Source organism: Pogona vitticeps, chromosome 6, assembly GCF_051106095.1.
Source record: "Pogona vitticeps strain Pit_001003342236 chromosome 6, PviZW2.1, whole genome shotgun sequence".
NCBI lineage: Eukaryota > Metazoa > Chordata > Lepidosauria > Squamata > Agamidae > Pogona > Pogona vitticeps.
Window position 1 is genome coordinate 57636733 of NC_135788.1, and position 15849 is coordinate 57652581.

The window sequence follows — 15849 nt, forward strand, 5'->3', positions numbered from 1 at the left end:
ATTGTTTATGGCATTTTCATATCTGGCAGGTTCGTCGAGCAGCTTTACGTCATCTCCTAAGTACTGAGCATCTGCAATACCAGCTGGAACTGAATCACCTTGGCAAATCATTCTATGCAGAACGACTATAATACTTTTCTGATGCAGACCTTGAAGCATTAAAGATTTCTCATGTAGGCTTAAAAGAAAAAGTACATGTGGTGTTATACAAAACTCTCTCTTTTAAGCGTTGCTTTTTTCAGTATTTAAATATTTAATGAAAAATACCAGGGGGCAAGATTAAAGATAGACTTCTTGTTAGTAAGCAAGTATATCCCCAAATAGTAAATTTTTCTCTTAATACAAATACATAGAGGGTAACAGCAGATTAAGTGAACAAGGGCAAAAATGTAATCCAAGTAGAGGGCATCTCATTGATTTCATCTGCAGAAAATTTAAGCATGCACCAGATTCTCTCTCTGGAATCAAAGAATTTTAGAAGTGCTTAGCTTTACAGTATCTGTTTCCTCTACTAGTTAGCAACCATTACATCATCTAATGATCAAAGTCTCAATAAAAGGATATTGTAAACATTAAAACATTTAGGGGAAACCTAAATATGTTTGAATTTATATCTCATTTACTTAACAGAACTGTTAAACAATTGCATGTTTACTAAATTGTCCCCTATAATGTTTCAAGCTTACCAACATTTTACCTACCCTTCAATTCAAATTTATTAGAGCAGTTTACATAATGATATAACAATATATATATGGTAAAATAGAAAAACAGTATAAGAAACAACACTTTAAAAAGGCAGTAAAAGCTGCATAAAACCAGGATTAAAAGGGTTGAGTGTTCTGAAAACCTTCTAAGATAAAAAGGACTTTGCCTGGTGCCAAAATGACTAGGTAGCAGGGAAAAGGTTCCAAAGGCAAGAATGCCACCATAAAAAAGTCTGCCACACCAACTATATCCTGTCACATGATTAGAGGCTTTGACCTGTCCCTTCTCTGCTCAGCTAAGGAAATGGATAAGTAGTTCAAGGTGAATGTTCAAGTAGCATGAAACATTTTCCCAAACCAAAGGGGAATCTACAGAACAATATCAGTACTTTCACTACTTTGTAGAAAGAGTATTGGATACATAGCTTTAAAAGAACTGGTTTTAAAAAGTGTAAAAGAAAATTATAATAATATATTAGCAATTTTTATCTTTATTATGCAACGGTATAGTCATATGTTTCTTATTTTAAAATTAGTGTGTAATCTTCAAACACAATCTAAACATTCCTTATGATTTTCTTAAAACCAAATATATCTTGCAAATGTTAAATTATTAAAATTTCATGTATTCCAAACCATGTATTTTGACTATACTTCAGATTGGAATCTTGACTAAACAGGAAGCTATTAATTTAGTTGTGTATTGAAAATGGGTACCATTTTAAGGCTTATATTATACAGAATTCTGTTGGTGAGTTGCACATGTAACTTAGGGCTCAATCATATGTTCCAAAAGAATCTCAGTTATATAAATTATGCTGTTATTTAAATCATTTTAAAATGTTTATTCACATAATGCACTGGTAACATCAGTTCATTTAGCCAGTTAATTGTGGTTTTTCCCCCCAACTTTATTTATTTTTTATGTATTTATTAGATTTATATACCACTCATATAGAACGTGTCTACTCTGGGCAGTTTACATATAATATAAAAATAAGCTAAGATAAAATCGAGATTAATCCAAGATGGGAAAGGAAAAAAAGAAAGAGGGGAAAGAAGAAGAAGAAGAAGAAGAAGAAGAAGAGGATAAATAGGCTAGGTAGTGGCTGTAGGGAAGGCCTGCCTATATAGCCATAGTATAGTCTTCAAGTTAATCTTGAAGGCCCTCAGTGAGGGAGCCAGGCAGATCTCATCAGGTAAGTTGTTCCAAAGGTGAGGGGCCACTGTTGAGAAGGGCTGATTTCTGTTTTTTCCCCACCAGGCCTTTCTTGGCATTAGGCCAACTTCACAAACATGGTTGTTTTAAAATGTACTGGTCCTGTATCACTTATAGTTTTAGTGTGTGAGAACATTACTGTTGATTTATTTACTTTGCAAAAGGGTCAGCTTTTTGGGTGCTGTGGCCACTGCATGGCCATCACGCTTGTACCCCCCCTTTAATGCTTATTGATAAATTGCTTGCTGCTGCAGTAGCAACAACAGAAATACATTGCTCAGAAGAATACAACATTCCCCTCCTCCCTTGTGGGTTTAAGGAAGGGAAAGGGAAAGAGGGCTTGAGCAGAGAGAGGAACATTTCCTACTTGGAATAGTTTAAGGGGAGAAATAAAGTGTCACATTAACGTCTCTGTCTTTTTTTAAAAAAACATCTGCTCTTCACAATACTTTGCAGGTCTTTTTAAACCTGCTTGCTCCTGCTGCTGGTGCTGTTCAAAGAGGAAAAGAAAAATGAAAGCCAAGAACTGAGAGAAAAATAAGGAAAAGGGATGATTGAGTAAAGTAAGCAAGGGAAAGTGGGAAAAGGAGAGAAGGAAAAGGGGAAAAAATAAAAACAGAAAGTGGAGAAAGGAATCAGGAAGTGAACATTTAAAAAGGAAGGAATGAAGGGCTGCAAGTGGCATATACCACCAGTTTGCGCATTAACTAACAGTGACAGAAAAAAACTATATATCATTTATGAATAATTTTTTTAGATAAGATAAAGGATAAAACTGTATGTAAAAAAGATGAATTGAATAAAAGAAGTACCCTAGTAAGCAGGATATTGAAAACTACGGATTTAAAAGATACAGTATATGGAGAGAATTGAAGGGAGGTGAAAGAAAATTTACTAATTATTCCTTTGTACATAATAGTTATTCTAGAATAGATTATATGTTTATATCTCAAAGTTTAATTTCTAAAGTAGTAGATACAGATACTAATGGGATAAAACTAACAGGTCATATGTTGATGACGATGGAGATTGTCAGAAAAGCTAGCTTCCGAAGAAACTGCTTTTCCACGGAACAGAGAGGGTCCGGAATGATCAGCTCCTTATCAGGCAAAACCGGGTCCTGTAATTTTACCCTAGGGCAGCTGAATCAATCTTTCTCCCAAGTCTGATCCGATTTAACACAGAACAAAACGCTTACAGGAGTTCTAGGAGATCTAATCATCCTAGTACTCTTTAATATGTAGGACCCCAAATTGGTAGCATTAAGTAAACGTGGCCGTATTGAGCACATCAATTTAAATTAGCCAATTAACTATTGTAGCTTATGGTCTATCCAAGAAGCCAACTTCCAGACATTTAGCATTTTTAGAATTTTATTAGAAAAATAGAAAGATTAGAAAGAAATTTGTTTAAGAAAGCAAAATAAGACATCTTTACATAATCAATCATTTCAAAACCCCAGCCATCACCAAAAGATATAATTCCTCTACAAAAACAAAAAAAAACACAACTAACTAGATTTTCAATAGAACTAGAGATTCTATTAGGTAGAGGGGGCTTGAGTAACTCAGAGAAGCTATGGGCTATGCCGTGCAGGGCCACCCAAGACGGACAGGTCATAGTGGAGAGTTCTGACTAAACGCAATTCACCTGGGGTAGGAACCGGCAATTCCACTCCAGTATCTTTGCCAAGAATGCCCCATGATCAGAAAAAAAAGGCTAAAAGATATGACGCTGGAAGATGGGACCCTCAGGTCAAAAGGCGTCCAACATGCTACTGAGGAAGAGCGGAGGACAAGTACAAGTAGCTCCAGAGCTGATGAAGTGGATGGGCCAAAGCCAAAAGGACGCTCAGCTGTGGACGTGCCTGGAAGTGAAAGGAAAGTCCGATGCTGGAAAGAAAAATACTGCGTAGGAACCTGGAATGTAAGATCTATGAACCTTGGGAAGCTGGAGGTGGTCAAACAGGAGATGGCAAGAATAAACATCGACATTCTGGGCATCAGTGAACTAAAATGGATGGGAATGGGTGATTTCAACTCAGATGATTATCATGTCTACTATTGTCGGCAAGAATCCCGTAGAACAAATGGAGTAGCCCTCATAGTCAACAAAAGAGTGGGAAAAGCCATAATGGGATATAATCTCAAAAATGATAGAATGATGTCAATATGTATCCAAGGCAGACCTTTCAACATCACAATAATCCAAGTTTATGCACCAACTTCCGTTGCTGAGGAGACTGAAATTGAACAATTTAATGAAGATTTACAACACCTTCTAGAACTGACACCGAAGAAGGATGTTCTTCTCATTCTGGGGGACTGGAATGCTAAGGTAGGGAGCCAAGAGATAAAAGGAACAACAGGGAAGTTTGGCCTTGGAGTTCAAAACGAAGCAGGGCAAAGGCTAATAGAGTTTTGTCAAGAGAACAAGCTGGTCATCACAAACACCCTTTTCCAACAACACAAGAGGTGACTCTACACATGGAAATCACCAGATGGGCAACATCGAAATCAGATTGACTATATTCTCTGCAGCCAAAGATGGAGAAGCTCTATACAGTCAGCAAAAACAAGACCTGGAGCTGATTGTGGCTCTGATCATCAGCTTCTCATAGCAAAATTCAAGCTTAAACTGAAGAGAGTAGGAAAAACCACTGGGCCACTCAGGTATAATCTAAACCAAATCCCTTACGAATACACAGTAGAAGTGAAGAACAGATTTAAGGAACTAGATTTGGTGGACAGAGTGCCTGAAGAACTTTGGATAGAGGCTCGTAACATTGTCCAGGAGGCAGCAACAAAAACCATCCCAAAGAAAAGGAAATGCAAGAAAGCAAAGTGGCTGTCCAACGAGGCCTTACAAATAGCAGAAAAGAGAAGGGAAACAAAATGCAGGGGAGATAGGGAAAGTTACAGAAAATTGAATGCAGACTTCCAAAGAATAGCAAGGAGAGACAAGAGGGCCTTCTTAAATGAACAATGCAAAGAAATAGAGGAAAATAACAGAAAAGGAAAAACCAGAGATCTGTTCAGGAAAATTGGAGATATTAAAGGAACGTTTTGTGCAAAGATGGACATGATAAAAGACAAAAATGGAAGGGACCTCACAGAAGCAGAAGACATCAAGAAGAGGTGGCAAGAATACACAGAAGAATTATATCAGAAAGTTTTGGATATCCCGGACAACCCAGACAATATAGTTGCTGACCTAGAGCCAGACATCCTGGAGAGTGAGGTAAAGTGGGCCTTAGAAAGCCTGGCTAACAACAAGGCCAGTGGAGGTGATGGCATTCCAGTTGAACTATTTAAAATCTTAAAGGATGATGCTGTTAAGGTGCTACATTCAATATGCCAACAAATTTGGAAAACTCAACAGTGGCCAGAGGACTGGAAAAGATCAGTCCACATCCCAATACCAAAGAAGGGCAGTGCCAAAGAATGCTCCAACTACTGGACAATTGCACTCATCTCACACACTAGCAAGATTATGCTGAAAATCCTCCAAGGTAGGCTTCAGCAGTATGTGGACCAAGAACTCCCAGAAGTAAAAGCTGGATTTCAAAGGGGTAGAGGAACTAGAGACCAAATTGCTAATATGTGCTGGATTATGGCGAAAGCCAGAGATTTCAAGAAAAACATCTACTTCTGCTTCATTGATTATGCAAAAGCCTTTGACTGTGTGGACCACAGCAAACTATGGCAAGTCCTAAAAGAAATGGGCGTGCCTGACCACCTTATCCATCTCCTGAGAAACCTATATGTGGGACAGGAAGCAACAGTTAGAACTGGATATGGAACAACGGATTGGTTCAAAATTGGGAAAGGAGTACGACAAGGCTGTATACTGTCACCCTGCTTATTTAACTTATATGCAGAATACATCATGCGGAAGGCTGGACTGGAGGAATCACAAGCTGGAATTAAGATTGCAGGAAGAAATATCAACAACCTCCGATATGCAGATGATACCACTCTGATGGCGGAAAGTGAGGAGGAACTAAAGAACCTTGTAATGAGGGTGAAAGACGAGAGTGCAAAAAACGGTCTGAAACTCAACATCAAAAAAACTAAGATCATGTCCACTGGTCCCATCACCTCCTGGGAAATAGAAGGGGAAGATATGGAGGCAGTGTCAGATTTTACTTTCTTGGGCTCCATGATCACTGCAGATGGAGACAGCAGCCCCGAAATTAAAAGACGCCTGCTTCTTGGGAGGAAAGCGATGACAAACCTTGACAGCATCTTAAAAAGCAGAGACATCACCTTGCCAACAAAAGTCCGAATAGTCAAAGCTATGGTTTTTCCTGCAGCGATGTATGGAAGTGAGAGCTGGACCATAAAGAAAGCTGACTGCCAAAGAATTGATGCTTTTGAATTGTGGTGCTGGAGGAGGCTCTTGAGAGTCCCCTGGACTGCAAGGAGAACAAACCAGTGCATTCTAAAGGAAATCAACCCTGAGTGCTCACTGGAAGGACAGATCCTGAAGCTGAGGCTCCAATACTTTGGCCATCTGATGAGAAGAGAGGACTCCCTGGAAAAGACCCTGATGTTAGGAAAGTGTGAGGGCAAGAGGAGAAGGGGACGACAGAGGATGAGACGGTTGGACAGTGTCATTGAAGCGACCAACATGAATTTGGCCCAGCTCCGGGAGGCAGTGGAAGACAGGATGGCCTGCCGTGCTCTGGTCAACGGGGTCATGAAGAGTCAGACACGACTAAATGACTAAACAACAACAACAACAGGTAGGTAGGTAGGTAGGTAGGTAGGTAGGTAGGTAGGTAGGTAGGTAGGTAGGTAGGTAGGTAGGTAGGTAGGTAGGTGGGTGGGTGGGTGGGTGGGTGGGTGGATGGATGGATGGATGGATGGATGGATGGATGGATGGATGGATAGATAGATGGATAGATAGATAGATAGATAGATAGATAGATAGATAGATAGATAGATAGATAGATAGATAGATAGATAGATAGATAGATAGATAGATAGATAGATAGATAGATAGATAGATAGATATTTTAAAAGGAGGGGGGAAATGATTCACATGATCTGTGTGATCAGGCCCTTACGTATAATGAATTGTCATTAACTAATTGTGAAGGGAAAGACCAGAAGCTCCGGGTCTTTCTAGTAGAGCCGACTCTCTTAAAAACGTCTAAGATGACACAGACTAGCCCTCCTTCCACCCCTGGTCTTCAGAAAGATCATGGGACTGACGCTTGTGAGTCGGAAGAAGAACAACAGGGAGGAAAGGTGTCTTGTGCAGTGGATACCAGCGACCTGGAAGAAGCCCTCAAAGGGTTAATGTCAACCGACCCTTATAAGGAAGATTTGGAGGGAAGAAGAGGGGTGGAGCTAGAGGGAAAAGAAGGGGGGTTAGGAGATATAACGGGAGAGAGGAATAATATCCCAGGTGGTTGGGAGATGGTCTGGATAGAGGATCTGTGGACTGGACGTTGGGAGCAGGTGCGAGTACCCAAGGAAGAGGCCAAAAGGAGGCGTAAGAGGGGTTTAATGCAGAAACCCTCTTATTGGGGGGAGACGGAGGCGAAGGCCTGGCGTAAAAAAATACCTGAAGCCAAAGAGGCCAGTGAGAGGGAAAGGGAGGCCCGTCAAGCCTGGCATATAGAGCAGCTGAGGAAGATGGGCTGTTACCTGGTCCCTGGAGCTACTCGCCGCGAGAAGGAGACCCATCATGGGGCTGGATGGGAGATGAAGAAACCCTCCCGTTACTGAGTCCACACGATCCTGAGAGAGATGACCAGTTGTTGGGGAAGATCCCTGTTGGACCTTGGGACGTTGGAACTGTTAAGACGTTAGATGAAAGTGCATGGGAGCCCTTACCGGAGCCTTTGTCCGGGCGAGAGACTAAGACTAAACCACGAGTTACTGTTTCAGTTCCATTTAATGAATTAAATAAAGAAAAGTTACAAGCAGAAAAAATTGCTTCGACTCCTTCTTGGGAAGAAAGGGAAGCCCCAAAACCCGAACCCTCACATATTGGCGCCCAACTAGGGTGGCTTCCCTGTCAGCCGGCTAACGCAGATGACTGGATCCAAAGAATAACAGAGGGGCAGGAAACACTAATACGACAATTAGCAGATCAGCAGTGCATGATGATGGAACAGTTACACAACATGAAGGTTAATCCTCAGAATACAACTAACCCAGCGACGGCAGCTAACATGATAACGACACGTCCCCCTATAAAGTTACAGAAGATGGGACCACAAGATGACCCAGCGGCCTTTATACATATTTTTGAAAGGATCGCGACATCAGCGAAATGGCCAAAGGACCAGTGGGCACTTGATTTGACACCGTACCCCAAGGGGTTGCCACAAGAAATTGTCGACACGCTAGACCCAGAGGACACCGGAAATTATACGGTGGTCAAGACCGCCATATTAAACATACTGAACTTAAATGAAGCTTATAGATGGCGGTTTAGGGAGTTGAAGTTAAAACCGGGACTACACCCACGTACGTTGGCACAAAAGATGAGGGTAAATGCGACCCAGTGGATTCAGCCTAAAGGCAAAACGTTGGAAATATTCCTCATGGAACAACTGATATCTACGTTGAGTCCGGGTCCAAGGAACTGGGTGGTAAAGTATAAGCCAGCCAACCTAGAGGGCACTGTAACTTTGCTGGAAGACTACCTGGAAGCGGAAGACACGTGGTCGAACCGGATGACAACACCAGGGGAAAGACCACGAGGATGTGACAAGATGGCGGAGATGGCTACGCAGTCTGCTCCACGCGGGGGATCGGGTGCCATGCTGAAGAGACAGGACCAAGGAAAAGCCAACCTGTCCAGTTCACCGATGAATAGGGCCCCGAGACCCGCGCCTACCACTGAACCTCCGAAGAGCAAGCTAGCGGCAAACTGGACACAGGGCAAAGAGAAGGTGGGGGCCTGCTTCGGGTGTGGCCAGCTCGGGCACATTAAAAAGTTTTGACCATCTGAAAAGTGTGCCTGGTCCCACACCTATGCCCTCTTTGCAAAGGTGGCTGTTGGAAGTCACCCAGGGTGGTTGGTGGACGCCAAGGTTAACGGACAGTGGAAAAAGGCACTCATAGACACTGGTTGTAGCCGAACTTTGGTTAGAGAATTGGAAGGGGAACGGCAGCCCAAGTTCATGGTGATTAAATGTATACACGGGGACTCAAGAGAGTACTCGACCGCTAAAGCTGAGATAGAGATAGGTGGTTGTAAAAGAGAATTGCTGGTGGGAGTTGTCCCCAGCAGGGAGATGCTGCTGGGGAGAGACTGGCCGGGAGTGGAACATCTTGCCGCAGAAAGCACGGAGGGGTGCGCAGGAGAAGATGAGAAAGGGAGAGGATTTAGAGGTCATCAGCCTCTCTAGGGATCAAATTAGGGGTCTACAACAGGATGATATAACATTGGGGGAATGTTTTGGTAAAGCAATCCAAGAAGGGGCTACCAAGGAAGGAGAAAACTTCTTCAAATTGAAAGAAGGATTGTTGTACCTGGTGCACAAGCAGGAGGGAAGAGAGGAGACTTTGCTAGTAGTTCCCCAGCAGTTGAGAGAATGGATTATGCACTGGGCTCATGATTTACCTGTGGTGGGACACTTAGCCACCCAAAAGACTCTGGCGCGAGTGCAACAAAGATTCTTCTGGCCGAAAATGCATAGAGAGGTAGAAGACTTTTGTAAATCCTGTCCACAGTGTCAGTTGACGCAACCTAAGGCCGGGCCTGGAGCATCATTGATACCAATGCCCCTGGTGGACAGACCTTTTGACCGGATAGCCATGGACATTGTGGGACCACTTACTAAATCCAGTGGGGGGCCTCAGTATATCTTGGTGATAATTGATTACGCCACGCAGTATCCTGAAGCAGTGCCTTTGCAGTCTACCACAGCCAAAGTATTGGCAAAGGAGTTGTTGGGAGTGTTTGCTAGAGTGGGGTTTCCCCGGGAGGTCTTGACCGATCAAGGGTCGAATTTCACATCTTTAAACAGATGTGGGAAATGTTAGGGGTGAAATCTTTAAAGACCTCAATCTATCACCCCCAGGCTAATGGATTGGTAGAGCGATTTAATCGTACCCTGAAGGGCATGTTACGAAAGTTGGCATTAGAAAAACCTAAGGTCTGGCATACCTTCTTATCCCCCCTTATGTTTGCAATTAGGGAAGCTCCCCAAGCCTCTACCGGCTTCTCTCTGTTTGAGCTATTATATGGAGAAGACCCAGGGGGATATTGGATTTGGTGAGGGAAAAGTGGGAGGAAGGGGAGGATCACTCCCATAACGCTTTGAAACAAATTGTGGATATGAAAAATAACTTACAAATGGCTTGGGACATGGCTAAAGATAATCTGCAAACTGCACAGGTGAGACAGAAACAGCGGTATGATAGAAGGGTTTGAGTGCGAGAATTTGAGCCGGGACACCAAGTTTTGGTATTATTGCCCATTGAAACATCCCAATTTTTAACAAAATGGCATGGGCCATATAAAGTGATAAGGAAAGTGAATGAGGTGGATTATGAAATAGAAACGCCTGATAGGAAAAGGAAAACGCAAGTGCTACATGTTAACTTATTAAAGGTGTGGATTGACCGGGAAAGCCTTTATGGCAGCGAGCCCGAAGAGGAACTTGGTCCTGAGTGTAGTGATTTGAAGGAGAAAGGAGGAGCAGAATTCGGGGAACTCTTGGGACCTGAACAGAAGGAACAAGTGATTAAATTGACTCAAGAGTTCCCAGAGGTTTTCTCTAGGATACCAGGGCACACTAATTTGGTGGAGCATGCCATAGAAACCCCAGAGGGGGTGGTGGTAAGGTCATCCAACAGAACTTGGCCCAGACACTTGAGAAATGTTATAGAACAAGAGGTAGAAGAGATGTTAAAATTGGGGGTCATTGAACCTGCTAAGGGGCCGTGGAGAAGCCGCCCGGTCATGGTGCCCAAACCAGATGGCTCATTGAGGTTTTGTGTGGATTTTAGAAAGGTAAATGCAGTCTCAAAGTTCGACGCATACCCCATGCCCAAAGTTGGGGATCTATTAGACCAATTGGGTGATGCCAGATACCTGAGTTCTATTGATTTAACCAAGGGTTACTGGCAAATTCCAGTGTGCCCCCAAGATAGGGAGCAAACGGCTTTCTGCACCCCTAAAGGGTTATTCCAATTTGTGAAAATGCCATTCGGGCTACGTGGGACAGCTGCGACATTTCAGCGGCTTATGGATAAGTTACTGGGACCGATTAGAGACTATGCAGCCACTTATATCGATGACATCATAGTGTTTAGTAGAACATGGGAAGAACATCTGCATCATTTAAGGATGGTGCTAAGGGAGTTAAAGAAGGCCGGGTTAACAGTAAATCCAAAAAAAAATGCAAGATAGGGTTACCCAAAGTAGAATATCTGGGTTTCAGAGTAGGACAAGGGGAAATACAACCTCAGGAAGGAAAAGTGACCAAAATTGCAGAATGGTATAGGCCCAAAACGAAAAGGGAGGTGCAGCAGTTCCTTGGACTGGTGGGGTACTATCGCCAATTTATACCTCAATTTTCATCCATAGCAGCTCCTTTAACCGACTTGACTCGGAAAAGGGCTCCCCATAGGGTAATCTGGAAGGAGGAGCAAGACAAGGCCTTCAACACTCTTAAAGCTATTATTTGCGAGTTGCCTACCTGATTCACACCGGACTTTTCGGTTCCATTTACTTTATATACGGATGCCTCTGATCGAGGTTTAGGGGCTGTTTTGGCTCAAGTTTGGGAAGGTGTAGAGTATCCCGTCCTTTATCTCAGCAGAAAGCTTACACCCAGGGAACAAAAATATGCGGTAATAGAAAAGGAAGCCTTGGCTGTTAAATGGGTCATGCGTAGTTTAAGGTATTATCTTCAAGGAGCTCCTTTCCAGTTAGTGACAGACCATGCTCCATTGCAATGGTTGGAACGCATGAAGGATACCAATCCACGGCTTACCCGCTGGTACGTGGCATTGCAGCCCTTCTCTTTCTCAGTGAGGTATCGGAAGGGTTCTGAACATGCTAATGTAGATTATTTTTTTTGGCAGGGTCTGTGGGCGCGATAGGAGGAAGAGAGTGCGGCCCTCTCGGATGGGGGGGTATGTGAAGGGAAAGACCAGAAGCTCCGGGTCTTTCTAGTAGAGCCGACTCTCTTAAAAACGTCTAAGATGACACAGATTAGCCCTCCTTCCACCCCTGGTCTTCAGAAAGATCAAGGAACCGACGCTTGTGAGTCGGAAGAAGAAGAACAGGGAGGAAAGGTGTCTTGTGCACTGGATACCGGCGACCTGGAAGAAGCCCTCAAAGGGTTAATGTCAACTGACCCTTATAAGGAAGATTCGGAGGGAAGAAGAGGGGTGGAGCTAGAGGGAAAAGAAGGGGGGTTAGGAGATATAACGGGAGAGAGGAATAATATCTCAGGTGGTTGGGAGATGGTCTGGATAGAGGATCTGTGGACTGGACGTTGGGAGCAGGTGCGAGTACCCAAGGAAGAGGCCAAAAGGAGGCGTAAGAGGGGTTTAATGCAGAAACCCTCTTATTGGGGGGAGACGGAGGCGAAGGCCTGGCGTAAAAAAATACCTGAAGCCAAAGAGGCCAGTGAGAGGGAAAGGGAGGCCCGTCAAGCCTGGCATATAGAGCAGCTGAGGAAGATGGGCTGTTACCTGGTCCCTGGAGCTACTCGCCGCGAGAAGGAGACCCATCATGGGGCTGGATGGGAGATGAAGAAACCCTCCCGTTACTGAGTCCACACGATCCTGAGAGAGATGACCAGTTGTTGGGGAAGGTCCCTGTTGGACCTTGGGACGTTGGAACTGTTAAGACGTTAGACAAAAGTGCATGGGAGCCCTTACCGGAGCCTTTGTCTGGGCAAGAGACTAAGATTAAACCACAAGTTACTGTTGCAGTTCCGTTAAATGAGTTAAACAAAGAAAAGTTACAAGCAGAAAAAATTGCTTTGACTCCTTCTTGGGAAGAAAGGGAAGCCCCAAAACCCGAACCCTCACACTAATGAGATACTCGTTCCAAGGCACTGAGTTCTCCACAGGCACATGTATAGTAGTATGACCAGCACCTCATCAATTTCCTGCTGTATGTTAAATCAATTAAGCTTACACACACTGAATCACCAAAAGGATTCTGGCTATTTCATTTTTTTTCCTTTTATGATTGATGTTTAATCCATCCATTGTTATTCCCTTCATTACCAGTAATAAGCTTTACATATAACATAACATATATTGCCTAAATTATAAACTTGTATAAGATGGGGAGGGGGGGAATGGCAACCCCAGTCACTAATAGATATATCACATTAAACATTCAAGCCATAACAACTAGAGCAAAATAACTCCCTAGCAGATTTTGTTTGCTGCGGCAGAAATTTTTGCCATATAAAAGGAAGTGACCTGAGAAAAAAGTAAAGAAGATAAAATGCATATGATTGACCAGGGAGTTTTAACAAGGAAGGTTCAATGCATTTTCCCCGTACATTATATTAAAAAGGCACAAGTACATAAGAACACTGCTTATCATTTCTATTCCTCTAGAAAAACAGGGGCATTTGCACTGAAAACAGGAGATTTTGGGGAGCTTCTCTCCAAAACTGCAGATGATAAAGCATGACACAGGTTAGAGTAAATATTCTGTGATTGTGTGGAATACAGAGTGCAAAAACAGCTGCTTTGTAGGGCAAATGTGCATTATCAAGTCCAATGTTATTTCCAGTCATCTTGAACATTTTCCAATACATTGAAGAATGTAAATTTCCCACAGTCTCTTGCTTTTCTGGGATAAGACAAACAATAAGGAACAGATTCTACGTTACAGCCTTCTTTTCCCACCTTAACTCTCTGTTCCATACAAAAATAGGATAAGACAACATGCTAAATACCTTTTGAATTTGCAGTAATATATGAAAAAGCAATTACTGCAAATGTATGAAAAAACAAAAGGGGACGTGGTGGCGCTGTGGGTTGAACTGCAGAAGCCTCTGTGCTGCAAGGTCAGAAGACCAGCAGTTGTAAGATCGAATCCACGCAACAGAGTGAGCTCCTGTCCCAGCTCCTGCAAACCTAGCAGTTCGAAAGCATGTAAATGTGAGTAGATAAATAGGTACCACCTCAGTGGGAAGGTAATGGCATTCCATGTCTAGTCATGTTGGCCATGTGACCACGGAAACTGTCTACAAACAAATGTTAGAGTTGGACATGACTGGACTAAATGTCAAGGGGAATCTTTACCTTTACCTTATGAAAAAGCAAACACTAAGTATTAGTAATGGGAACTGTTGAATGGTTTTAAATCACCCAAAAGATAACAATGCTAAATCTTAGAGTCACTGCTACTATTATGCTGTCAATAAGTCAGAATTAATGGTCCACAGGGAGCCTGTTCTTTCATCCTCTGTAAAATGGTGTAGAGAACTGTTAGGTACAACATGGTATGTTTTGTGTTGTTCTTTATGAAGTCTGGTTGCAAAACTCTAATATATTTTCAACTTAGAGCTACTCCAGAAATGTGAATCAAGGCTATTTCTATTTCAGATGTAGGTTTTTTGATGCAGATTCATTTAATTCAATTTCTGTGGAGAACCAGGATTTGCAAAGGGCTCTTAGGAAATGGGTGAAGGAGTGCTATGCAAAATTTGCAGGACATGGCCCAGTCCCCTTTGAATGAATATAGTTCTGACTTACTATAATACTTGTTTCGGTAATCCCATCACTGCTCATGTGGAATGAGGAATTCTTCAGTCAATGAGCAGCTCATGGAAAACTCTGTTCTGATGACAAGCTGACACCTCTACCAAAGGTGCATCATACAATCTGCAGTCACATTTCCTACCAAGAAATGGGGGAAAGGTGGTCTTTGTGTCTCAAAAATCAGAATTACCAATGAAGAACATGCTTATGACCTGAAGACCAATCACAAAACTGTCAAAATATTTGTGAAAATAAATCACTTTTAAGTAGTCAGCAGAATCCCACAAAGAAAATTTATGCTTTCTCTTCTCAGGACATCAGTAAAAGATACAGCAGAACTTTTGCTCTGAGAGATTTAAACAGACCAACCATTATCTTTCTCCAGCAAAGGCTTTTACCTTGTAGTTTCAGGAAAATATTTACAGCAGATATATATGCAGCATTCCAGACAGCAAGCCGACAGCATATGGGGTTTGATTTATGGCTGTTGATCACAACCTGTTGCTTATGTAAGCAGCTGTGACAATTACCTCTGTCAACATTTCAGAAGGCATCCCTGCATAATATATATGTAGCAAACAGCCTTGCCCTCACCTGTCCGTCACAGAAGAACAGAGAAGCAGGAGCGAATGAGTGGACGGAAGGCGGAGCCAAGGGGGGAGGGAGTGGGATATAAAGTCTGGTGTATGGAGTCAGAGAGAAATTCTGGGAAAGAGAGACTGTGTGAAACTTAAAAGTGAACAAAGAGCGAGTTAGAGGTCTGCAAGAACGATGAATGGAATAGATAGTTAAAAGAGTTTTAAAGTTAAAGTTGATTTGATTCAAATACAAGTGATTAGCAGCCTGTGATTTTTCTCTTGAATATTAATCATATATTAACTTCCCTAATCTAATAAATGACTTAAGTTTTAAAAGCACACGTCTCCATGATTAAATGGTATTAAGGCAGTAATACCTGGTGGCAGTGAAGAAAGAAGAGCGAGAACCTTGTGAAGACCTGGGGGGATAGGGGCTTCAGAGGGGATCACCACAAATTGGTGATCAGTGGCGGGATCCAATTTAATCCAGTAACGCCTAAGAAGAGAAAGGTTCCCAGAGCAGAAAAATATATATTAGTCAGGGGATCTGAAGCAAATGGAGTGGGTAACTTCCTAGAGCTTTTCAGGGGAAAAAGCTTAGTGGGGAGGCTCCTAAGCTCAGATTGGGGGGCTAA

The 15849-nt window shown here is 42.6% G+C and overlaps 2 protein-coding genes across 6 annotated transcripts in view; one reads left to right on the forward strand and one right to left on the reverse strand.

Moving 5' to 3' along the window:
• The window catches only part of CNTNAP2 (contactin associated protein 2), a 2051986-nt gene that overhangs the window by 612617 nt on the left and 1423520 nt on the right, over window positions 1–15849 (reverse strand). The gene's annotated exons all lie outside the window — the stretch shown is intronic.
• CFAP141 (cilia and flagella associated protein 141) overlaps window positions 1–15849 on the forward strand; it is a 79477-nt gene that overhangs the window by 40320 nt on the left and 23308 nt on the right. For 2 of the 3 annotated variants that reach the window (XM_020814821.3, XM_078377434.1), the window contains exon 4: window positions 30–1756. The exons of the other annotated variant lie outside the window; for it this stretch is intronic. In XM_020814821.3, coding sequence (XP_020670480.3) covers window positions 30–131 — 102 coding nt within the window. In that variant the 3' untranslated portion in view covers window positions 132–1756. Of the gene's footprint in view, window positions 1–29; window positions 1757–15849 lie in introns of those variants that run through there. 3 annotated transcript variants of the gene reach the window in all.